General features: G+C 39.5%; 1 protein-coding gene across 6 annotated transcripts in view; it reads left to right on the top strand.

Moving 5' to 3' along the window:
* LOC125691354 (poly(rC)-binding protein 3-like) overlaps positions 1-26856 on the top strand; it is a 470720-nt gene that overhangs the window by 416051 nt on the left and 27813 nt on the right. For all 6 annotated transcript variants that reach the window (XM_048940627.1, XM_048940628.1, XM_048940629.1 and 3 more), the window contains exons 5-10: positions 11367-11390; positions 11488-11520; positions 14741-14857; positions 19619-19750; positions 22616-22744; positions 24583-24726. In XM_048940627.1, coding sequence (XP_048796584.1) covers positions 11367-11390; positions 11488-11520; positions 14741-14857; positions 19619-19750; positions 22616-22744; positions 24583-24726 — 579 coding nt within the window. The remainder of the gene's footprint in view (positions 1-11366; positions 11391-11487; positions 11521-14740; positions 14858-19618; positions 19751-22615; positions 22745-24582; positions 24727-26856) is intronic.

Raw genomic sequence — 26856 nt, 5'->3', positions numbered from 1 at the left:
TTTAGTTAAGATGTGAGCTGGAGTTTTGTTATTTTGTGGTTTGGTGGTATTGTTTTCTTTTCATGAAACAATGGATACATTAATGAGAAAGAAATTAGAGCTAATTTTCTGTGTTAAATATAGTTGATTGTGTATGCAGTCACTTTTAACAGCATTGGATGTTGTGTGTCCAATATTCAGTGCATGTTTAGCCCCAGGGGTTTAAATTAAACCCATAAAAGCTCTGAAATTCAAAGCCTAAGTGGGAGTATACCATGCATCCTCAGCTAACAAGGCACAATGGGTATACCATTAACTCCAGTATCTCTAATCATGTGTCCAATTGTACCTAAAAATTGCAAAGAACACACTAAATTAGGATTTATTTTGGTGATAAAAGACAAAACCTTATGGTTCCTGTGATATCATTTCTGTGACATAAAAATGCTGATATTGAGGAATGAAGGATCTTTGATTTAATCTGAATTCAATATGAGAAGGTTGCTCTGAAAGCTGTATTTGCTTCTGAAAAACAAGAAGAAACATGCTGCTTTGCTCTTCCTTAAGATTTTTTGTGGTAATGACGCTGCTGGAAATTGCTGATCTCTAATTAGTATTTCTAGACAAAATAATTAACTGAGACTGAGCTTGAGCTGTAAATAACTGGTCATAACTTGAAAGAGGAGAGGGGAATTAAAAATCTTTAAAAATAACAGTGGCAAACTGCAAAAATTCGAGGAAATATAATTCTAAAATCAGTGTTTTTTTAATGCATTTCATGGAAATACCAAGCTCTCTCCCCACTAACTTTGATTCTGTCTCTAAATCTCTGGTGCTTGTGAACTTTCACATGGTGAAAGGTCTGTGTGCTTTATGACACCTACGTTCCTTATCATGGGAAGTTCATAACTTGCACTCCTATGCTCAGTTATCTCAACTGTAAACCCTGCAGAACTAGGAAATTTTCTGGTGTACTTTCCAGGTGATTTGTACGTGAGCATTATAGTCAAGTATGGACATCTTAATTATGTAGTTAAGGTAAGTTCTGTCACAGTAGTGCACCTGCAGACAGAAAAATCGGGATTTATATGAATGGACAGGCCTCTATAAGGAGGTACTGAGTGAAAGAGTCAGCATGTTTAGAAACAAACAGTGAAGCCAGAAAAATCAAAAAGAACTTAAATATCTAACGAAAGGAAAGCAGACAGGAGCCATCTTGACCCTGGGATAAGTGTTTCTAGGGCCTAATATGAGCGGTTTCCATCTCAGCCAGAACTACAGGAAGTGTGTGCTGGTGTAAGGTGAAAGGTGTAATTTCCATCCTGTGCTGGGTTATCTCAGGAACAAAGACTAGAGTGGGTCAGCCTTGGAGAGAAACCAGTAGCAACAAAACATTTCTCAGGCTTTCTCACAGTGTAGTAGAGGAGGGCTTTTTAGGGAATATGATACATGAGAAGTTGCGCTTCACATCTGCAGAGAAGCAGTTGTCTTTGTTTGAAGGGAGTTTGGAGAGAGATGTTAGGAAGAATATATTTGGATGCGTGAAGAGGGGAGCAGGCTGTCTGGACCTGCCGCAGTAGCCTTCAAAAGAAACTTTTAAGGACAGTATAGACAAAAATGAATAAAGCTGCAATGGCACTGCATCCTCTGCTGCTCAAGACATTGTTGACTGAGGTACCTGAATGCAGGAACTGTGGAAACTTTTGAAGTATGTGCAGGAACTACACATGTAGAGTATGTTAAATAATGCAGAGACGCGTTTTCATCTCTTATTAATGACAAAGATGTACCACATTAAGGGCTAAAAATGTTTCATATATTTCAGTAGAGAAGAATGGTGAATATGGGCTGGGACTGTTTACATTGTGCTACTTCTGCATTTTCCATCTAATTCCTACTGTTTCTTGAAGTTAAACAATGTCAATCTGTAGGGCAGAAACTTGAGTGGGTATGAATGTTTTATCACCTCTGTTGGCATTAGAAGTAGAATTTCCGGAGAGGGTTAAAATACTGGAGTGACTGTTAGACTTCTGATTTCAGCAAAAGCAAAAATGGCACCATTTACTAGGATCAGGTCAACGTTTTTGAAGGGCTTTCTGGATCACAGATTGTGAGCATGTGCATTCATGTGCAAACAGTCCCCAGCTGTGAGAGCCCTCTGTAAGGAGAAGCAGAGCTCAGACTCCAAAAGAAAAGCTTCACTTTTTCTTTCTTTATTATTTTTGTCAAAATTGAACTTCTTTTAACTCTCTGCATGCTATTGGTTCTTTGAGGGAGCTTTCTTTCTCTCTTATAGTTCCTTGCTCATCTTTTACATACATTTTTTCTCCATTCTGTGACTTGCAATTGCTTGATTTTCTTTCTTACCGCTAATAATGAGACTGGAAGATTATGGACTATTTTTGCTTGCCCACAGATCTCTACCTATTTACCTAACCTTTGCAGCACTCTTGTTCTAGTTTTGGTCAGTTCATGCCCAGAAGGAAATAACCCAGAAGAAGCCCTTACTTTGATGGTACTGGATAATAATTACATTATTTTAGTGGGGTTTTTTAAATTTTTTTCTGGTTTACATTTGTACACAACCAATATTGACCAGCTGATTATGACCCTGACTTACCATTAGAACTTAAATTTAGATGTAGATGGTAAAGAGGCTGTGCTGGTAAAGAAGTGTTACATTTCAGGAAAGAATCTTCATGGAGATTTAAATGTTGGATGCATGAGCTGGAACGTAAGAATATACTCAAATGTGCCAGCATGAAAAGGGCAGCAAGATCATGAACTGATTTGGATTTACATATCATAGTGGTGGCACAGGAGTCTGTTTCCTCCCTTGAATACGAACCTGCAGAAGAAAAGGTACATGATTTCCAATGGCATTGTGCTAAGATATGTGGCTACAAAATTATAATGAGCGCTGTGAAGCCCGCAAGAAAGCAAATTGGAATATGTTGAGTTTGGGAAAGGTTTTAGAGAATAGAGAAAGCTCAGAAATAGAAAACAAACTGTATTAATGAAGTCAGATGGGTTATGAAGAATAAGGAAATAATTTATAGACGGGATAAAGAAGGAAAGATAGAACTGGGAGGGAAGTAGGACTCTTGCCAGATACTGAGAGGTGTAAATGGAAGAGATGAGGCAACAAAGGGGAGAAGATAATTTAGAAGATACATGTTCAGTGAGAGGGGGAAATCTGGAAAGCATAAGCTTTGTTCAGACATTCTCAGAAATACTCGGAGAGAATAAATACAAGTAATGGAGTGCCAGTATTTTGAATGATGCAAGTACTTCTGGCTGGAAATAATGAGATATAATATATTTCTGAAAGCAAATCACAATAAGGGAATTAAAATATAAATTTGTGGCATTGAGGTTTTTTTATAAGGTTCTGGAAGCCTTCTAAGTGGACTTCAAACATTTTTGGGGACAAGCAACACATATACTATGTAACATGTATAACTTGATTTGGTGGAAAAAAGATACGATGACTATGCAAAGCTTTTCTTTCCCTTATAACATTTACTTATTGATAGGTTTCTCACAGTTTCAGCAGTTGTGAGTTAGAAGGATTCATTCAAATATTCAGGGATGCACAAAAGCCTACGACTGCCTTGATTTTTAGGCACTAAACTTTCAATACTCATAGCTATATTTTGGATTCACTGAGGAACTCTGTTTCCCAGTTGTTTCAGCAGGGTCACTGGGTGCTTAGTGGGACTGGAAGCACTTGCTGCAGCAGACTTGCATCTAACTTGATATGCTAACTTTTAGACAAATTGCTAATTACTTTATGATACTGTATGTAGGTGTTTTGTGTTTTGTTTTTTTACAAGAAAAAGAAAAAAAAATCCATTCATTCATGTGCTTGCCCACATTTAACAGCTGAGATACAGGCAGTAAAATCATGGAGAACATTTTCACTTTTGTCTGTGTCGACAATACAGTTGTATCATCAGGGATTTCTTTTAGCAACCACTTTTGCATGCCTGCTTAATTGACCTCTTAAAGACTAGTAAAGCAAGCGCAGGAATTATTGTTTCCCATTTTTTTTCTTCTGTTTTTTATTATTAAAATGCAACATAAAACAAAGCATCCTTAAGAATTGTTTTTCCAGTAATTTAATCCAGGCTATGAAATGCCAACCAAGCCAATGTTTGTTCTGTTTCCAGTTTCCACAATCACTGTCAGGAGTATTATGAGGATTGACTGTCCCACTTAACTGCTATTATAGTTCTTGCTTTGTTCATTGCAATTACTGCAGTACCTATGAGCTCTGGTCATGGAATAAAACTCCATGTGAACACAGCAGAAGGTGGATCTCTTCTTAGTGGGGCTGTAGGAAAAAGTGAAAGTTTGTTTTGTTTTTGTTTTTGTTTTCAATAGACTAAAAAAAAATTAATGGAAAGGACATTGGTATTTTCCCAGAGCCCCTGGTCACAGTATGTTCCCCAATACCATCTCCATAGCTGAATTTTCCTACTTCTGTTGAACAATCAGTCCACAATGTTAACAGGATAAGACTGCAAAATTCATCCACACTGTTCACTGCTGGTGTTTCAGCATGGCCAGTGGAGGGACAAAGTGAAGGGACAGAACTGGGCTTTGATTTGGAGGTGTTTTGGGTAGGTAAGTTGTGAAGCTGAATGCAAATTGATTATCTGCTATGAAAAAGTACGTGAGAAATGTTGGTTGTCACAGCTGGAAAAAAAAAAAAAGAAAAAAAAAAAAAAGATGGACATATAGGAGGATCATAATACCAGCATTTCCATCAGAAACACCGTTATTCGAAGCTTTCCCTCAAGCACTCCTTTTGTTAGCATGAGATCTGTCTCCACAAGGGCTTCGCCCATGGTGTCTTACTAAATTAGGGCAGTTAGACAGTGACTGCTAAAGCATCACCTAGGAACATGACATCTCCTGTTTCAGTGAGGTTAATCCCACATAATCTCAAAACACAAGGAAAGCTCTCAGTTTATTTGAGGCAGCCATTTGTTCGCTGAGGTAGACATGTTACATCATGTTTTCCAAAACTGACCAAGGCTTTTTTTTTCTGTCTGTAAAAAATGGTCTGAACCTAATGGAACACATTCTTGGGGTCTTCCATCATAGAATCTAGAATCACCAAGGTTGGAAAACACCTCCAAGATCATCCAGTCCAACTGTCCACCTACCACTGATATTTCCTGTCAAATCCATGTCCCTTTGTAAAACATCCAAACATTCCATGCTGTATCTTCATGTACTATTTCAGTTTTTACAACATTGTTATCAAAACAATGCGGGGAGGAAGAGTGAGGTTGTTATGTCATGCCTCCTTATGAGTGATAGAAAGGCAGTTGGTGCTGGTATACAATCTTTTGTCTGTGCAGATGTTGTTTGCTATTGACAGGATCCTGCTTTGTGTTGTGACAGATGTGTGTCCCTTCAGTGGAAGGCTGTATTTCTTCAATGCTTTCCTAACAGGCTTTTCTGTTTATAGAGCCCAAGCCCATTGGTTCTACCTTATCCTTGCTCATAGAAAGCAGATGGGCATACCATGGAAGTAATTCCTGCATAAATTACAGGGTTTGAATGTGGCCTATGATTTTCCAGATGCTTTAGGGTAAAAATGTATGGCTTTTTATGACTTCATAAACATGTTTCTTTTAAAATGCACCACATCTCAGGGCTCCTCTGAGGTTAGTGTTCCATTCACCCCACAACACTGATAGCAGAAGCTGCTTCAATTGAGATCTATGCTTTTTGTATGGCCATGGAATACACAGCCATTTTATTTTTATTTCCTAGGCCACAGTAATTATTAGTTTAGCCTCACACTTAGAAAAGTGATGGAATTTCACACATTAGGTTTACAAACAAGAGATTTATGTTTACACCAAATTTTGTCAGCATTTGTTAAGCCTCCTGTTTTCTTAACATGAGTAATTTGTTTCTCTTGCTATTCGAAAAGCACTCAAGGTAATTGATTTGGAGATAACCTTCTCCTACAGCATGTTTTAAATCTTTCTTTAGCCATTTGCATCACCAAGAGTCCTGTGGAAGCTGTGGCTCACAGAGACGTCTCTGCTGCCATCTTTTGTTCTGCCGGGGCTGCCCAGTACTCAGGATACCACGGATGGTACACAAATGGCAGGAATAGCTTTCTGCTCTGTGGTGGGTCCACTTCTCCCCCAGGCATCTATTAGGAGTAAAAGTCACCCCCTACACGTGAATTAGATACAAGGATAATACTATATGTTACATGTCCTGTCTATTTCTTTGGTATCTGTATGCATATATTGACTACACATACAAATATATAAATGTATGCATGTGTGTTCATTTGTATCATCACACATAGAGCTGTAGCTTTTCATAGGCATTCTGTTCATCCAGCACAGTTGCTATGGCATCTGACAGACAAATGTTTGTATGATGAGACCAGGCACAGGGCAGCTGGGCAGTTGTTGGGCAGTTCTTTCAGCTTTGGCAGTCCACCAGATTACTGCAGACCTTTTTTTCTCCCTCTGAGCTTCAGTTCCCCCAGTGACAACATTTTTATTTGTGCACTGATTTTATATGTCATTAAAATGTGGCTATATAATAACTAATAATTGTTATTATATAGCTTATTTTCCCACTATGTGTGTGGATGGTTATCCCATAAATCAATCTGAAATTGATCATAAATACTTAACTTTAGTTGTATCACTGAGCACTAGAAAATAACAAACGATGCAAGAGTGATTAATATATTCCAGTAAGCTAGTATATCCATGGTAACTCAAACGCAGTGTCTGATCTGTACTGAGACTGAATTTGACATCAGATGTGGGATTCCTCTTACAAAAATTACTTCAGCTATGTTCTTGTAAGTCTAGGCTTCCTCCACTGCAAGTGGAGAAAGACAAAACCCTTGAGAGAATACTTCTCCCCTCTTCTTTGGAAATGAAATTTCCTCCATTATCTCTCACTGTTGACTGCAGAGGAACCTGTGTTCTGACACTAGAATTTTTAACAAACTAACATAGGTGACAGGCATCCTATCTCTTATGTCTAAGCAGTTGACTTGATCATCTGGCAGATTTAGAAAAAATTTCTGGATTAAATAAGGACTTAAAAATAACTTTGGCTAGAAATATTGACAAAGCTTGAAAAATGGTGTTAGATATTTTACGAAGCACTGAATATAATTTAGGGTGGCAGAAGAATCTGTATGAAACAAATACTGAGCTGTACAAAGTCATTAAAAGTTTGATGAAGTAGCATAAATAATGTGAAGAATGAGGCATAAAGAATTTTCTGATTTTATCTGTGACAGAATGAGTTTTCTCATCATAATTAAAAACACAATCCATCGTCTTCAGTATTTATGGGAGTTTTCCTAGAAAGAGCAAAAGCTCAAAAAAGACTAAAGCAACCAGTTTAGAATAGCTTTAGAATTTATCTTCTTTGGAGTAATTTCCACAAATTCAACATTTTGGAGAGTTTAAGAATATCCATGTGAGGTTACTCTTTCCCTCTTCTCCCTCCTCTTCTGAAAATTTTCCAGCAGAGTCCCAACTCAAAGGGAGCTGCAGAGCAGGGAAGGGACGATGCTTGCCACAGTACTGGGGAGCTGCTGCCTTCAAAATCAACTTGAAATTCTCACTTTGATGAGGCAAAGGTTTGAAGTACTCCATAGACTTACAATGACATTTTCAAGCATGGTCCGAGGAACTGGTCAGAAGTTTCACTGAAATATTTTTTCAGTGGGATTCACACCATGCATTCATTCAGATATTTGATAGCTTGTATTCTTTAGCAGTAAATAAGGGGATATTTGCTCAGGTCGAGTTCCTGCCCCTACTGAAATCGACAGCAAAACACCCACAGACCTCAGTGAAGCTTGAGAATCTTGATGTGTTGTGGTTACTTCCAATTTCTTTGTTTGAAATGCACTTTTTTTTTTTTTTTTTTTATAAACTGGGGTTACAAGCACTGTATTGTTTTTCTGTTTCCAAAGCTAAAATATTTTTTCCTGTTTCCAAGGAAGATACAACTGTACTGATTTGCCATGTCACATTCATACATTTCTGAAATAACTACATCTGTCAGTAAGACCCAAAGTGGTTGGCCAGATTGGGCCAGATTTCATAAGAATTGTATATCAGCAGAGCTTTGCAGATTCAAAATAAGACCTGTAGCTTCTAATGAAAATTCAGATGTAAAAAAATATGAAGCACACTGAAATACAATTGCTCACCCATAGTAATCAAAATATAATATGCTCACTCACAGCAGAAAGTCCTGCTTCTAGGGAATCTGAATTACACAATAAATTATTTCTGAAGCCTGTGATTGAGAAGAAAGACAGATCTGCTGATTGCAGGAGCTGAAACTACTAGACATGACAGGTTCCCATCAGTGAGGGTTATATGTGTCTATCTGACCCCTCTTACCCAGATATCTTTTGATCCCACTCAATAGTTATATGGCTTAGCATTATTACAGTGATCATCTGAAAAAATAGTACAATCTTAAATATCTTGTGGAATGGGCATCCCAGATTTGTCACTGCTAACAAAAACATTGCACCTCACTAGAGAGCCAACCCAGAATGCTGACATGGTGGTCTGAGCCAACCCTGCACAGTCTGAAATGCAGGAAAAATGCAAAGTTCCATTTCTTTGCATGAAATGCGCAGATATAGACACCTTGCTCCCAAGTCAGGGCATAGGAAGCTTTAGCAAGCATAATCTGTGAAATGTGGAGGACTGCCTAGATCAAACTAGCAAAATGGCATGTTTGCATAGCAGATACCTCCGTAAAATTTTCAGTGATTGTCTGGACAATTTCTACTCTATGGCCAGTATGTACCAGAGAGCAGAATCTCATCCTGGAAGCAAAGTAGGAAGGGAAATAAAAAAGGGAAACAGGAAACAGAAAAAATAAAGTTTGAAAATAAGCATATAAAGAGGTCAGACTGGGGTAAGAAACTTCGAGGCTACAGTTAGGCATTGGATATAAGTAGGCAGAAGGCCATACTTGAAGAATGGCAGGTGGACATTGGAGACCTAGAGGTCTACAGTTTGACCTTCTGAATCAAGCAGAGCCTACTGGAACAGGTTGCTGAGGCCTTTGCCCAGGGTGGGTTTGGACACCTCTGGGCACCCAATCCAATGTCCAGACACCCTCATGGTTAAAAAAAATAATAATAATAATAAAAAATTCTTTATGTTAAGTAGGAATTTAATGTTGCAGCTGGTTTGTTTCGTCTTACACTTGCTGAAGTTTGGCTCTAGTTTTCACATATTCCCTTGTTGTATACAGTGGCAAGATGACCCCAAGTGATTTGTTCCTCAGGGTGAACAAAAACACTTCTGATGTGTCCTGTGCTAGAGTGGCCTGGCACTGGGTTTGCTTCAGTATGTCCTTGTCTGTCATGCACTTGGAGCCTTAAACAGGATGCAGTCCTCTAGGCATTGTCTCACAAGCCCAAGGAGAAGGCTAGAGAAACTTACCGTGGCTTGCTGGCTACACTGCTACTAGTACAGCCCAGAATTTGGTTGACCTTTGCTGCAGGGGCACACTGCTGATTCACATTTGGGTTGTGCATCTGGAGCCTTAAGCCTTTTACTATGAAACCACTGTGTAGCAAGCTGCTGCCCAGCCTGTCCTGGTGCATGGGCTTGTTCCTTCCCGAATGTGAGACTTCACATTGACTTCATCATACCCCTGGAAGTTTCTCATTTTTTCAGCCTGTCTAGGTGACTTCAAGTAGTCTTGTCCATCAGTGCACTGATGGCTAGCCCCAGTTTGGTTTTACCTGTAGACTTGCTGAGGATACAAAGAAACCATGTGTCAAAGTTCTTTACTGAGAAAGGTCTTCTCATTGGCAAGTCTTTATGTCTTGTGAGGAATCAGAAACACAAACAGCTTCATATTGTAAGCTTATAAATAACCTAGTGGTAAGGAATAGCTCTCTCTGAAGGGCAGTGCAGGGAGCCCAGTACTGCAGGGTGAAGTTAGTACCACTTCATCAAGTGTCCATCATTGGGTAGAGCAGCGGAGGACAGTTTCTTAAATCTTACTCTTGTGACTGTGTTTCAGGGTGAGTCAGACTTAAGTATATAGATGGTGAGGAGTGGGAGTGTGACTGATTGACTGTGAATCACAGCATCGTAGAATCATTTGAGTTGAAAGGCACCATTAAAGGTCATCTAGTCCAACTCCCCTGCAATGAAAAGGGACACCTGCAGCTCCAACAGGGTGCTCAGAGCCCCATCCAACCTGACATATCTCCAAGGACAGGGCATCTACTACATCTCAGGGCAAACTGTGCCAGTACTTCTCTATCCTTACTGTAAAAAAACTTCTTTATATCCATTATAAATCTCCCCTTCTTCTGCTTGAAAGCATTTCCCCTTCTATCACAACAGACCATGGTAAAGAGTCGGTCCCCTTCCTTCTTACAACTCCCTTTAGATACTGAAAGGCCACTCTCAGGTCTCCTCAGAGCCTTCTCTTTTCCAGGCTGAAGTTTATGTTAGGACACAGTGATCATGTGAGACAGTCTTTAACTATGGAAGTATATTTCTCACTCTGATTGTAGGAAAGGAGCTTGTTTTCTTTTAACTGCTCTCCCCTCCATCAGATGATTTCCAGTTTGCTGTCACGGCTGTGTGGCTGCTGTAACATGTCCAAACTATTCATTTTAGAGTATTAGCTTTATTTTTGCTACCTGTAGCTTTTATGCACCAAATTTTTTACCCTTGGGATATTGCCAGAACTGCCAAATCATTCTCCTATTTTGTGTTCATGGTGATATTTCTCAGTATTTTCTGTCCCTTCATGGAAGATTGTGGGAGTCCAGCAGCAATTCCCAAAACCCTGAAAAGTGATTAGCAATTTTTATTCTCTAAGTGCCTAATGGGGAGATTAAGATAGGCCACCGGGTGTTCAAGCAATACCACTTGGTGGCATGGAAATTCAACACTAGCTATTAAGTGGTGAGAAGAAGGTAAGTGCCTGCCCCTGGAGATATCAGCAATTATTTTGATGCATGCATTATATCCCATTTTCTCTGGTAATTTTTATAAGTTCTGCTTTTTTTTTTTTTTTTTTTTTTAATGTTTCACCCCCTGATACAGGCATTTATCCACATTTTTAGTAGCAGAATTGATACGTAACCACAAGATGAGTTTCTGTTAAAGGTATTTTTCTTGCACAGTCTGTGAAGTCACATTGTTAGCCCATCCTTTTGTATCTAACATGGCATATTTGTGTACAGCAGCAAAGAAATGGGGCTACGCTTCACATTCCAGGTTTAAAATAAATAATAGCAAAATAGCTTAGGAGCTTAGCAAATGTTCTTCCGTAGCAAATCCTATCATTCACTTACACTGTCTTCTTTTCCATTTCAGGAGGTTGGAAGCATTATTGGAAAGGTCAGGAAATTACTTTTTCTCTTTATTGCCATGTCAAAATATTGCATATCTGTACCCTTCATCAGCCCAGGCTAACTTTCTTCTCTTTCTTCAACAGAAAGGTGAGACAGTTAAGAAGATGCGGGAGGAGGTAAGATGAGCCTTGATATTTTCACTTGCCTTCCTTGCCAGGGAAATCAGGGTATGGAACGGCACTGCCATCAAGTGGACAGCTCTCTGAGCATCACCTCCCTGTTACACGCGGTGCTGTGCAAATGTGCTGGCCTAAATTAAGCACTGCTGTTAATGTCACTTCCTTATCACTGCAGCAGTCTGGAGCCCTTCATTCCCATAGCAATGTGCCTGCTGCTGTCTTATCTTGAACAGATTAGCCAGCATGATTGTGCGCATCCAAACCTCTGTGTCTTTCCACAGCCTGCCAGCATTGCTCCTGTGTGCGTCATGGTTGCCCAGCAGGGAGCTCCCATAATCTGAAACCAAGCTTTAGAGTGATGCTATATAAAGTGTGAAGAAGACTCAACCTTCAGCAGAGCTGGAGCTGCATTTCACAAGTCAAAGCATCCCTCTGCTATGTCTGGGCACAGACTTGACTTTTCCTCATTTTGCAACAGTCAGTAGTGTTTGGACAGAGTAGACCTGCACACCAACCATTCACATCCTTTGAAAAGGTTATAAGCACAAAGAAGCTAATGGAGGCATGGTTCTGCATAAACTTTAATCTCGCCAGTTGTTGTAGGCCTCTTTCTCTACCCCAAAGCAAGCTGCAGCATCTGTAGAGAATTATACCTCGTGTCCTGCACATCAACACATCTAACCTGCACACATCCTTGAAAGTTTCCTACTTTGAAACATTGGCTAAAAGCAGGATTCAAAAGAAAAATCCTACTGCTTGAAACTTCAGGAGCACAAGGTGTGCAGAGGATGCCTCAAGAAAAGTTAGTGTGGTTCTCTACTGTACTTTAGTATGTCACTTGCTTTGTTATTTTGTACACTGATAGATGGTCTCTGGCAGAAAAATCTCAGCATACTTGGAGTGAAGAAAATTATGAGATATATCTTTAAACATACACTACAGGGAGTTCATTTTCAGGCTGACTGAATTCAGAGCTCTTCTGTTGATGAGAGGTTTCACTCATGTTTTTATAAATAAGTATAATTGTTAAGATTTAAAAATAAAAAGAGGGGAAACAATTAAAACAGTTTTGAATGTACTAAGTAATCCTCAGAGTTGATTAAACACATTGTAGCCTAATTTTCAATTGTGATCACAGGTAGATATCTTTGGGTTTAAGCTAGCTGCACGCTGGGGAAACTATCATTAGAAAGTGTTCCTGATTTCTGAGTCAAACATCTTAGGGAAGTGTTATAGTTCCTGATCAGTTTTTCAAGGTAAATATAAAATATTCTCCTTGAAAAGCTACTGTCACTTATAGATAATTGCAAGCAGTTTGGTTTTTCATTTTATAAAAAGGAATTGTATGCCTTTTACTACTAACAAGGACTAAGCAGTTGTGTTTCCAAGCGATGATGACTCAGTCCTTCTTTTAAATCACTAACTCCTCCAGTCCTCCTTTAAAAACAAACCATAGTTTTATTTTGACTTCCCTGGTAGATGTGGTAATTTGCAAGCCAACAACAAAACGCAGTGTTGACTTGCTCTGTCATCAGAGAAATGTCATAGAAACATGAATCTGAAGTACAAACCCCACCAATCTGTGCCCTGCAGTCATTAACTTTCTACACAAATATTGGAGATTCCCACATAATCTGTGATTGTTCTGACCAGAAGTGTACTGGAGGGCCATGCGACAGCTAAGGCCATATCCCCAGCAGCTCTTCAAAGCTGTGTTTCTGCCTGGCTCACTGCAGAGCAGTACCCCAAGGACAGACTGTAATCCCTGCAACCAAATGCTGCAGCCAACTGAACTCACCCCAGGCTTGATCTCCTTACTGATAGAACTGTGGTGTTTGATTGAGACAATCCCCACGTAGATTCACCTGTCAGAAGAAGTATCTGCCACCCTTTCTATTCTATGAATACCAAGTGGATCTGCCAGCAAACACCATGACAGCTAGATTTTTCTGTTAGTTAGTGGTGTGGGTATTTTGCTACTGTGATTGGTTGTTGTCACTTGGGGAAATAAGCTATCTTAACTGTTCAGCAGCAGTACACACAGGAATAAAAGCTCAGGCACATATCACATCGCTGGTTTGTGGTAACTTTGGAAGCAAAGGGTTTCAAGCTAGGATAGGGGAGATTTAGGTTGGATATAAGGAGAAAGTCTTTTACAGTCTGAGAGGTGACGCACTGGCTCAGGTTGTCCAGAGAGTTGGTGGATGCCTTGTCCCTGTAGACACTTGAGGTCTGTTTGCAGGGGACTCTGAACACCCTGATCTGCTGAAGGTCTCCCTCTTCATTGCAAGGGAGTCAGACTCAATGGCTTTTAAGGGTCCCTTCCAGCTCAGATGATTCTATGATTCTACAAACTCACAGTATCTCACGTTTGCTGGAGGCCTGCATACTCATAGAGGTCAGTGTCTCTGCATCAGTTGCTCTGGTGACTTGTTAGACTGCATTAACTCATTTCCATGGCTGAAACCTCAGAGGAGGCACAGGGTTTATCTTACCTAAACTGGATTTGATTATTACATCCACTGATAATCCTATTAAGCATATTTACATCTGATTTAGGGGTTTTCTCTGCAGTGCTACAGTAACATATAAGGGAATAAGTATACCTGAGAGCCATGCTCCTTAGTCTCTAAGAAGCAGTTTTCCAATTCCTTCCTGCAGGCTCCTTGCTTTAAAGGAGATAACACCATCCCCATTGCATGTCCTACCAATACTTCTTTAAAGGATTATTTTGTGCATATTGAGTAAATTCCCATGACACACAGCTAAAAGGAACCATCCCATATTCCAAGCAGTGCCCCAGCTAGACACATCAAGCACTGTCCAGGCTTCATTTGAGTCCAGGCTTCAAAGTATTGATACTCCCTGAAGAAAAGAAGCTTGTCTGAAATTCTGTAGCTCCAGTCCTCTTTAAGGTTAGCTTTTCAGAAGCAAAAACTTCACAATGTAATTATTTGTACCTTTGAGTTATAGAGGTGCTATTTGCATACTGTGATGAAACTGCTTGAGTGTTTACAGAGACAGAACCTGGCTTCCCACAGTTAGTTGAATCTTTGGAGTGTGATCAGTTTATGCTGAAATTATATATGTTGTGGCTACAATTGTAGGCGAGTGAATTAGATGCCTCAAGATATTCCTTCCCGACCTGTATCTCTGCTCCTGCTTACTTTTCTCCCCAGGAAGTATAAAATTGAAAATTATTTGTTCTTTTTGACAGAGTGGGGCTCGAATCAATATTTCCGAAGGCTCCTGTCCAGAAAGAATTGTGACCATAACAGGCCCAACAGATGCAATTTTTAAAGCATTTTCTATGATTGCACTAAAATTTGAAGAGGTAAGCAAATAAATAAATAAATAAAAATTCTCTCTTGAAGTTGAAACACAGATACAAGTGTTTGGATTTTCTCATGTTTGCTTTAATGTTAAATATGATTTGTTTAATGTTCTATTTAATAGCAATGAAATTGGTTGTATTTTTATAAAGGCTTTTGGCAGTAACACCGAAGAAAAATAATGGGTCAGTTTACAAGCTGTTTGATAATTTCTTTTGCTTTTTGGAGGCTTTAGGGAAAAGCAATTGCTTCTAGTAATGTGCACTAATGGTAAGAAAAATGTCTTAGAAAATGCCTGGTCCCATCATGAGTATGATGTGCAAAAAATAATTGCCTAACTTTTAGCTCTGTTTTTATCTGATTCCATTTGGTATTGATGTAAATTCTGCATACGTCAAAATGAGTATATAATTCATTCAACTAGAAATTTTTTATTTTAAAGACCTATGTAATTACTAATTACCATATTTAAGGATTGGCTTTTAAAATTAATTATAATGAAGGCACTAATAGTAAATGAGGCAAGGGAGCGCTCAATTTACCATAGAATTACCATTCCATGCAGATATGTACCTAAAGTGCTCAGATCTCCTCAAGTTTCATGGACCAGCTGCAGTTAGATTTAGTCACTGCTTTAATGGGAAACTTTAAATAAATAAATAAATAAATAAATAAATAAATAAATAAATAAATAAATATGGCAGCAGGCTGCTAAACATGAACCCTGTTAACATTGGAGAGGACTTGACTCCCTCTGCTTTCATCCAGCTGTCTCTTCTGTACTCTGTGGGAAGCAGAAGCTCCTACAGAGGGCAGTTCACCTTCTCCTGAAGGAATTGCCTGCAGAGAGGAGATGATGGGGAATGCCAGTGTGTATCTTTGTTTACCTTTGGTGATTATTCAAATTTAGAGCAACAGTATCAGAAGAGTTGGTGGGTCATCAGGTGCAATTGTCTGCTAGCATAAGCAGTATGTCTTGCAATCTCCATTATGGCATGATCAAAAAGTACTTTATATTTTTCTAGTTCCTGATATTGGATTCACAACCTCAATTCTCTGATACCTGGACACCTTCTCTCTCCCCATGGAAATTTATTCACAAGTAGTTTTTATGGCTTTGTCCACGTACCAGCAGTGGCTGATAATTCTTGCATTTCCAGTCCTGAGGTTTGCTCTCAGACATTTTTTTATAAAACAGCTTTATCCCCTCACACTTCTGCTTTTTCTGGAATAAATGAGCCAAGCTCAGTCTTTCATTAAGTGCACTCTCCAAACCCTCAACACTCCCTTTGTACCTTTGCAGTCTATGCTAAATGCCTACCTTAATTGTGAACAGGTTGCAAATGAAGCTCCACAGGGGTTTAATTAATGGCATTAAATGTCCCCTGGGCTGGCTATCATGCTAACACAATCCCATCCCTACTGGCAGTGCCTCACCTCCACCTAGGGTAACATTTTGTATGTAACTGCACTGGGGCTGTGACATACTCAGCTCATCCTCAGGTGTGTTCATTGGGAACTTCCTACATCTCAGCAGACCATCTTGTTAGTCCTCAGGCATATGGCTCTTCTTTTTAATGCTGGAAATGTTAATCCCGTTCATCCTCCTCCACTCTTTCGTGATCTTTGAGATCTTCCAATGGAATATTACAGTTGTTCAATGTGTTGATAAGGTACCTTGGATTTATGGCACGGTGCATTTTTTTGTTTGTTTTCTTTATCAGTTTTTACTGAGATAATGCTGATTTTGAGGTTGAATCTTGCAGAAGTGCACAAGCAATTCTCTGTAGTCCCGTTGTAAAACCATCTGCTGTCATCTCCATCAGAGCTTTATCTCCTTGCCCATATCATACTTATCTCTGTTCCTTCTATAGGTTATGATTCTGTTTCATGCACGGCATCATACCAGCATGCTGAGATTCAGAGGGAGCATGAAAAGCATGTTCTCCTTATGATCTTATCCTGCAGAATGCTGTGGGAATCTCTAATCCCTGCCAGTTCCCATCAAAATGAGTACCCAGTAGAAATAGCATCACATTTCTCATAAAAGCATTGAACACCACATAGCATTAAATACCTCACCCACCCCACCTCTCCAAAAAAAAAAAAAAAAAAAAAAAGCCAAACTCACCCTGTTGTTTTTGTTAGGCAAAGAAATGTGAACTTCGGGCGTTTGAGTGGATTTTATGCATATTTGCGCTCAGATCTTAGAGGGTAATCAGGACTCCTAGCATTGATTTTAGTCAATGAGTATTGGCACTTAATGTAGAACTCATGCATCATATATATTCTGAAGTATCTGTATTTAGTTTTAATATCATTGGCTTCCAGAGTATTTGAAAGAACAGTGGTAAGGAAAAATGTCTCATAAAATCAGTTTGGTTTTCTGTAATTATTCCTATCAATACAGTGAGGTAACTGTAATGCTTTAGAGTCAAAATGAAATACTGTTTCAGAACTTAGAATTGAGCTGGCTACCCAATGCCATTTCTTATACATATCTTATTACTGGAGATTTCTTAAGCCAGTCATGAAATAGAAAATCCCACAATGGAATATCACTCTTGCTATAAAATATTCTTTTTACTTATTCTAAGAAATCTGAAGAGCACCAGTGTGATAATTGCTGAACCTATATGTAGCAAACAGCAGTGTAAACTCCAGCAAATACTGTTTTATGGGCTATCTGTCCCTATGAATGTACTCTCTGTAGCCCACAAGATGTGAGTTGCACATGAGCCAGAATACTCTTGAGTTTTCAGCTAGAAATGCTACCAAAAAAAAAATAAGTTGTGAGAACTTGGTTTAAACTCTTTGTATCAAATTTTGGGATGGGAAAGAGGGGAGGAATTTGTGATTAATTTGTAGAGTCTGGGAGAAAGCTCATGTAACACTCTGAACATGAATCACTTCCTTATCAATGTGACTGATACCCATCAGGGATCCTAGATGAGGAAGACAGATGAAAAACCATGCAAAGTCCAACTCTTACATCTTTCAAAGGCCTGAGGAGATGGATGCAGTGCACAGAAAGTTAGATGCTAAAGAAACAAATATTCCAGTTCAAAATAAAATTGTCCTGTGAGAATTTTTCCAGCCAGCACTACTTTGGGAACGTGCAGTTCTGGAGGGGATCTTTTTGCTCTCTCATCTTTTCTGTGTTTTTAAGCTGATCTGATGCCTTTACCAGTATGTCACTGAGATGCCATAGTTTAGGTTTGACTACTTCTGAATGGTGAAGAGAAAATAAAGTAGAGCGGCCTTAAATGAACAAATGTTTTGAAGTGCTTTTAAGTGCACCTGAGTGCAGTGAATGCTTCGAGGCCAGTTCAGCTATGATGTAGAATTGGGAGACATTATCAGGAACATGCTGGGTGGCTTTGAAGTGAGTTGTTTACCTGCGTCTGGATGATTATGTGCCACTACCTGACACTAACATGATCTAGTGAAGTGATATCTTCCAGCTGAAAAATCGGTATGACTTGCACTTTATTTCAGGTACACGTGTGTTGCAGAGCTCTGCTATCCTTCTTGCTTTATTTTGGATTGCAATCTCTCACTGACACTGGTACTAAACAAAATGTAAGTTAAGGGCTGCAGAGGACTGATTTGATCATTGTCTTATGGTGTGCAGACATGCCTCTTTGTGTTCAAGATTTTGTCATCTCTTTGAAGCTTAGCAAGGTCATACTGAGCCATTTCTTAGACAGCAGAACGTTACCATCCAAAATGCAGAGGTACTGCAGCAAACAGTGCTGGTGTTCCCATGTGTTGTTTGGATAACTTGTGAATTGCTTGCTTGCTTGATTGATTGATTGATTTTGGTCCCTTCATTCAATTGGAAGGTCAGCTTTATCTTTTCCTTTGTGGGTTTTTTGTTTATTTGTTTGTTTGGGTTTTTTTTTTTTTTTTTGTCTCATGGTTTTAGGAGTATCTAACTGAGACTCCTTGTTTGGGTTTGACTCCTTTTAGATGATGAGAATGAGGAAATTAGAGGGATAGTTTTGCTGTGGCTGGAAGACTTTGAAGAAACAAAAATATGTTTAAAACAGTGTAAACTTTGTGACAAGTAGTATATTAAAAAGCCCTTGAAAATAGGCAGTGTAGTTTGACTAGATAACAGAATACATGAATACATGTTAAAATATCTAGGTACAGATAACTGCTATTGTTAATACTCTGGTTACATAGCTGTGATAGAAAATATTTTAGAAAGTGTACTGTGTTATACAGATCTGCTACAAAAGAGAAATTAAGCATGGGTGCAGCAAAGTATTTATCAATATTATCTGCTTTTATTTGCTTCAGATTGGTCATAGATCATTTTTGTCATTCCCTCTTAAAACCTTTTTTCTTTGTGGCAATGAAGAGAAGCTATGTGAAAAGATGTAATATATAGTAGAAATGTTCAACTCAAGATAGTGGAAAAGAAACAAAGTCAGGATTTGGGGGCCTGTGAACTCAAAAACCTGCTTTTTTTTCCCATCTGCTTCAGCTGGTCTAAAGGCAGGTGCCACAGTCACCTCCCAGTCTTGTCACAGAGCCTGTCCCCTGCACAAGCCTTCCTCCTCTGCTTCTTGTGCAGTCATGCTTACGGTGTATCATCTACATTGCTGGTGGCTTCACCTGCAGCAGAGATGAGACACAATTAGTTACAAACTGCCCAAGTCCTCAAGAACTGTTCAGGCATTTGCTCTGAGCCCTTTAGTACCCAAAAGGAATGACAAATCCTCAGCTAATTCTGTTTGATGTTGCTATTACAGGACATTAATGCTTCAATGACAAACAGCTCAGTGACAAGCAAGCCACCTGTAACACTTCGGCTTGTTGTGCCAGCAAGTCAATGTGGATCCCTTATAGGAAAAGGAGGCTCCAAAATCAAAGAAATCAGGGAGGTAAGTCTCGGGGTGTCTGCCAGGGTTTCTGACTAGCTCAGTGTTGTTCCATTGCACTTGGCCAATGGAGATTTTTTACTCAGAGGGTGATGAAGCGCTGGCACAGCTGCCCAGAGAAGCTGTGGTGCCCCATCTCTGGAAGCACTCAAGGCCAGTTTGGATGGAGCCCTAGGCAGCCTAAGCTGATGGGAGCAGCCCTACCCATGGCATGGGGTTGGGGCTGGGTGGGCTCTGAGGGCCCGATCAACCTAAACCATTCAGTGATTCTGTGAAAATTATTTTACTGAAATTACATGTACAGCATTTACTGTGACTCATCAGTTCATGGCAGTTCTGGAAGGAGGAGGTGGTCATAAATGACAGCCAGGGTTGTTATCCTGTTGACTGTCAAACATGCTGAGTGAAGAGCCTCAGAAAGCCTTGCTCTGTGGCAAGCCAATGACCACAGTGCCCTTGTACCTTCCTAGACACAGAGACAGTATATGAAATAAAAAAACAGCTTTACAATTCATTCATTGCAACACTACTAGAGCAGCTCAAACACAGCTTGGATGAGGAAAATAAACAACAGAGAAAACAGTCAAGCACATTTCAGCAAATCAACACCCTAGCAAATAAAAATGTCCTTTCAGATTTCTTTTTCACCATTGTCCCCCAGTCAGCAACACTGAGAAGGCCGAGCCAGAGTGTTGTGGACTTTTCGAGGCCAGTTCCAATGTTTGCAGTCAGGGAAAGACCCAGATTGTGCTGGCGAGGCCAGGTCATGAGGTCAAACTCTTCATCTACCTTTTTTTTGTAATTGATTTGTTTTTTTGTTTCTCCCTAATCTCACTGTTCCATGAATGACCTGACCCCATCTATTCCCATCTCATATTGATTTATTTTTAATTCAGACTTTATCTAAAGGCATTCATTTAATTCACTGTGCTAGCAGCCACATTTTTCTCTAATCAGAAAATGCAAAAATGATCACACGGTGTCAGCTTGAATTGTTCCTACTGTGGCTATGGTAACTTAGCACATGTCAAGCTGAGGATCTGATATTTTTAATCAGTAAAACAGGAAAAGTAGGCACGTGCTAAAATTATATAAAGGGAATCTGAATAAACATTTCTGAAAATGGCTTTTTACTCTGGAGAAAATGATGGTGTTCCTTCTACGTTTGTATTTGTTCTAACACAGAACAAAGTGTTGAATAGCAAGATGAAGTGCTGACTGTTTTTTTATTTGACTTTGTCAAAACAAAAGCTTTTCACCAAGTTTTCCCAGGAAAACTTTCCGTTTTATCTACAAATGTATCTTCAAGACAGTATGTTTCATTGAACTTCCATGTTTCATTTCAAGCATGGAAAAAAAAAAAAAAGGACATTTTGGTAAGAGAAGCTTTCATCAGATGATGTAGAGGACTGGAAAATGTTTTGATCAAAATTAAATTTGCTCTGAAATTCTGCCATTTGAAGTGGTCTTCTTATTTACCAAGACCTGCAAATAATTTTACTTTTTTTTCTTGGCATTTTGTTACCTTTTTTTTCATTAAAGAATCAGGGAGCTGTGCCTCTCATTAGTATTATTTTCAAACATGCTTTTGGGATGTGGGAGACAGTGTCACTTGATGTGCACTTGATCTTCTGTGCAAAATTAGATATATAGGAAAAACTGTTCTCTTTATTCAGAACTGTCTGGCAGTAGGGTTCTGGCTAGTTTCTCATTTGTGTTAAAATAGTACTGGGCAGAAGCACCAAGTGTGGTCTGTTAAGCACTTAGCTGCGGGTTTTATAGCTGTCACCTCTTTGTCTTTGTACTGGAAATCTTTGTACCTCTTTGTACTGGAAATCTCATCCGTAATGGTGAGTGAGTGCTTGTAGGACACAGGCTCTTACAGGTGAAGTTGGTCTGTGTACAGTGATTATTCTGGTGAGAACAGTTTCAGAAGCAGTTAGCTACTTCCCTAGTGCAAGGAAGTAAAAGGATATTGTGTGGTCAAAGGGATCTTTGGATAAGGCTAACGTAGCATGGATGCACACTTCACTTTTGCATAGTCAGAAGGGTATTGGGAAGATCTTATTTATTTTTTCATTGCTGATATATGACTAAAGTAAAAAAATAAACAAAACTAGCATTGGAAGCAAATACATAAATGACTACAGTATTTTGCAGAGTATTTTATGTTAGTCATACCCAGAACTGTATGTTAAACAATAACCACTATCAAACAGCAACAACAAAAAAAAGTGCATCTACCTCAAGATATGATCTAATTTCATCATCACACAACACACTAATTAGCAATTGCATGAGGGATGGATGCTTTTTGTGTTCAGCCTGGTAGGGCTGCTGCCTGAGAACAGCAAGGAATGCTTGCATTTGCAAGACAAGGCTGTAAGAAAAAGAAAGAAAAGCATGGCAGATTGATGAAATTATGGTGAAATTTCAAAGCCTGTTATGGAAAAAGGAACTGATATCTCTTTAAATAACAGTAGTGAACAGAAGATGCAATCAGTAATTTAATCAGTCTCTGGAAAGAAGAATAGCATGTGTTGTGTGTGACCACCAAGAAAATAAAATAACTCTTTGCTGGCTGACACAAACTCAACGATAATTAAAAGCTAACTAAATATATACATACATAGCATTTCAATAACAACCAGGAAAACATTTTGTTTGTAATGTGTGGAAGTGCAAATTCAATATGAAATGCATGTGGGCTTTTTTTCTGTTGATTGAAAGTCTTTCATGATTTTTGTGAAATAATGCCAAGGATTATTTTGGCTTCCTCCCCTCCCCTCCCCTCCCCTCCCCTCCCCTCCCCTCCCCTGGCATTGCCTTCCTGATAGTGATACTCTGTTTGGTTTGCTTCTGCTCAAGTCCACAGGAGCCCAGGTGCAAGTAGCAGGGGATATGCTGCCAAACTCAACGGAGCGTGCAGTCACTATCTCAGGCACTCCCGATGCCATCATCCAGTGTGTGAAACAGATATGCGTGGTCATGCTGGAGGTAAGTGATCATTTGGGTTCTTGCGTCTCACATGGGAGATATTCAAACATGTTGTTGATTTTCAGCTGCCCGGGGGTTCCCTGAGGTCCTGTCCATCCATCCCCGGTCAGGGATTTCAGGGGGACCCTGACAGAGCCTCAAATACTTGACTGGTGTCTGGGAACCTCTCGGAGCAGGCTTAGCAACCTGGGGCCAGGGCTATCATGACACTGTCAAGCAGCAAAGCATGGTCCTGCACAGAGCTGCAGCCCATCTTTTGAGAAAAGCATTTTATTCTGATGCATTTTATTCTGATGATTCTGAACAGGACAAAAACACGCAGGTCTTGTTTAAAGTAGAAGCAATTCTGGCTTGTGTGATTTAAACATTGCAGGACTCTTTCCTTCTTTGGGGTCAGATCACTGCATAAGGCTATTAAGTTTCCTTGCAATGGCACTTTTTTAGCTCTGAAGTTAAATGATACCAAATTAATTTCTACACAGATTTGAGCTGTTTAATCCTGTATTGAACGTGTCTGTACTTTCATGCAAGTACACATCTCAACTGATTAAGTTAAAGTTTGAAAAAACATCAGCATACAAAATGAAAAAACTTGACATGGCAACCACAGCTTTTGACTTGGAACGTACAACTTCTCCATTTTTATCACATTTTTTTTGCTGGAATATTTTCTCTGTTTGGGGTTTTGGGTTTTATGGGTTTTTTTATCTTACGTGTAGTCAGGAGCTGTCTCATAATCATATTCCTTAAAGATAGGAGAAGCAGTGAGACAGCACTGTGGCTACAGGCTGTTCGTAAGAATGCACTGTATCTAAATAACAGCCAGCATTATGCAAAAAAAAAAAAAAAGGCATAAAACTGAAGAAATGCCCAATATTGTGCTTGGAAAAAAAATGACTCTTGCTTCAGTTTTTGCTGGACTACTGTGAGGAAAGAATTTGTGTATAAAAATAATATAGAAGATAATATTCAAAAACTAATGCTAGTTCATTAGACATGGAGTACATGATAGTAATTATTATCAGCTTTGAGCATGGTGTGTAGTTCTGTATGCAAGTGGCATTCATGGAATAAATAGATATATTTAATTTAGAAAACAAACCACTCACACTGAAGTGAAATAGCAAAGTACTTGGTATTAATTAATGGAAGTGTTTTGGTTGTTACCTTTCTTAGTTGTAGTTAAAGCATTGAAACCAGGGCATAATTCTGCTGGGTAGCTGGTAGCCTGTTTTACAGGCAGACGCTCCCACTTTGTGTATGGGGAGAATGTTAACCTGCCTCAGATATTTCCCTTCATACACTTGCCTTGGGCTGCAGGGAATATGTTCCCTTTCTGTACATGATGAAGGCTGTAGCTGGGAGGGATTTTCTCCACCCTTCCTGCTCAGCTGAACAAGAGGAAGGATCAAGCCAGTCGCTTGTCGTTTAGCAGCCGACTTAACTGAGTCAGTAAAACAAGAAATCTTGATGTGCAGCAGCATAGGAAAGATCAATAAGCAGGGTGTGCTCAGACTGGCCTCTTCCAAAACATTGACACAGTTTGATATTGTTTCCTGAAATGCCTTAAAGTGCTTCATGAAGCTTTATAGCTTCACCAGCTAAGAGTGGTAGAGAAGCCACGAGTGCCGGCTGTCAGTTGGACAACTGAGGCCTTGGCTTCCCTACCTGGGGCTCAGACATCAGACTTCTGATTCTAGGACTCTTGGTAAGGAGGGCAGGGCGGGCTGGGGCCGGGTCAGTGCACCCCTAGTGCCTAGGGTGGCCAAGTTAAAGAGTGGTTTTATGTGCATTCTGCTTCATTCTGCATTTTGATCGCTTTGTGTTTTTGTCTGCAGTCCCCACCCAAAGGTGCCACCATCCCCTACCGTCCCAAACCTGCCTCTGCACCTATCATTTTTGCAGGTGGCCAGGTAAGAGCAGACACCATTTTGGCTTCAGCTGGAAACCACACCGTCTTGGCCCAACCTCAGCCAGCGCCTGTTAGTTTTCAACTTTTACTCATTTTTTTGCCTGGTATAGTATTGATGTGCTCTGTCTACTCTGTGTGCTTGCAGCTTGCAAGGAAGGAGAACACTGCATTGTAAACTTAAGGGGAAAACAATGACAAGACATTGAGTGGGAAGCATCTGATATACAGTGTGTTTCCTGCTGCTGTATAAGCCTGGGAAGTGGTATTCTGCAGATTACTTCAGTAGTACCAATAACTTCCTTTGCCCTATAGTTCCTTAGTAATGGGGTTTTGAGACTACACAAACTATATAAATGTAGGTGCAGACCTTCCCAGCCATAAAGTCTCATTTGTAATAGAATCAGAGCTTTACTGTATCTTTTTTATATAGTGAAATTTTGACTATTTCCCCTTCGTCTTATGCTATATCAGTGTTCTTATCTGCTTTTAAAAACCCATGTGCAGTGTAACCCTTCCTTGTTTTGTGATAATGTCCTGAAGTGAGTTCGCAACAAGTGGCTGTGACAGGAATTTACTCTACCACCATGAGCTGCAAGGGGAATGCACTTTTAGTAAATGAACCAACAACAAATGCAGCTGATACCAAGCCTAAAAATACCACAGGAGGCTCACGAGGGGATCTGTAACCAGCAAGCTATGAAGAGTGGAAAGGTGTCCAAGATGCTGCAAACCCTGCCCAAATCCTGGTCTCCTAAATCTAGGCTAGAGGAAGGCCACATTTCCCTTCTTAGGATTCATGTGTGAAGCGTCTGTGGCAAAAGGCATCCAATCCTAGTCTATTCTTTCACCCAGGATGAGAGCAAAGCCCCTTTTTAGTGCTTATCCAGTGGGAAGAGCCACTCACGTGCATGATGGGACACCTACAGGCCTAGAGACCATGTCTTATGCAGGGAATACAACAGGGAATCTCAACAGGGAATACAGAAATCATTTGAGGAGCCAGACACCAAGTTCTTGGTAGGGCAGGTGGCATAAGGTGCTGCTGGCACAGAATCCTGCCTCTCCCTAATCTGCCAGTGTGCCAGCAAGCTCCTAAATATACCAAGCATACAGCAACAAGCCATTTCCTCCTAAAGGCCTTTGCAATAAACTGTCTCTGTTTTTTATTTCAGAGTTTTACTTTCTAGCCTGTAATGAGATATTGTGACATATACCCAGACTTTTATAATCTGGATAAAGTAACTTGAAGTTGCTGGGTGTCCAAGTTTACCCTCTAGGTTTTCTTCAAAATAAGAAATCAGCTCCCGTAGTGACCAACATTGAGTTGGAATTAAAAATAAATTGCCAAAAGTTGGTCTGAGAGTTCAGAATAATTTATTCCAGAAGTATATTAAGTTTATACTGCAGTACTTTCCTTTAAGAAATACATGTGTACGTAATGCAGCAGCCAATTGTAATTGCTTTGAAGGTTGTATATGATTACTCAAAAACACTGAAACTGTTTTCTAGGGTGCCCAAAACAGTTCATATAAATAACTGAAAGTGTTCTATTTGAAGGCCTGATAGTTCTTGCCATCTTCAGTTTTACCAGTTAAAAAGGTGTTGTCACTTTTTTGATGCAATCTTACTGATGTGTGAAAGAGTGTCTGAGACAGATGAGTTGTGTGTGCTTTGAATGTGGTCTTTGACTAACCAAACTTTTATAGAAAATGCTTGAGGTATTGAAAGTCACTGTGGAAAATCACAGTGGAAATTAACATTGAAAATAAAATTTCAGTTAGAGTATTAAGTCCACCCAGCCCTTTGACTACAATATCAAAAGTTATTTTTCCATTCTAAGTAACATCATGGCTATCTTTAAAGGTTTCAGGTTCTTTAATGCTTGCTTTTCAAACAGCACTAGAAAAATTTGAATTCTGTTCTTACTTAACAAGGTGGGGTTTTATTCTTGTAAGTATGGCTTTAATTTTCTTGTGCTTCTTCAATATTGCACTGCCTGACAGAAAGGAAGCTGAACTGTACTATTCTGCTCTGCCATTTACCAACATCCAGCCTAGGCAATGGTTTTAAAAAAAAACTGCACTTTTGCCTGAAGGAAGCAAATAGAAGATTTCTGCCCCTTGTACTGCATTGCTGTTTAGACTGGTGCTCAACAGTGACAGCTTTGCTGTATGCCTCTTAAATTGAGGAAGATATGCAG

This window comes from Lagopus muta, chromosome 3, assembly GCF_023343835.1.
Source record: "Lagopus muta isolate bLagMut1 chromosome 3, bLagMut1 primary, whole genome shotgun sequence".
In the NCBI taxonomy this organism is placed as follows: domain Eukaryota; kingdom Metazoa; phylum Chordata; class Aves; order Galliformes; family Phasianidae; genus Lagopus; species Lagopus muta.
This window is presented reverse-complemented; position numbering and strand designations above follow the sequence as displayed.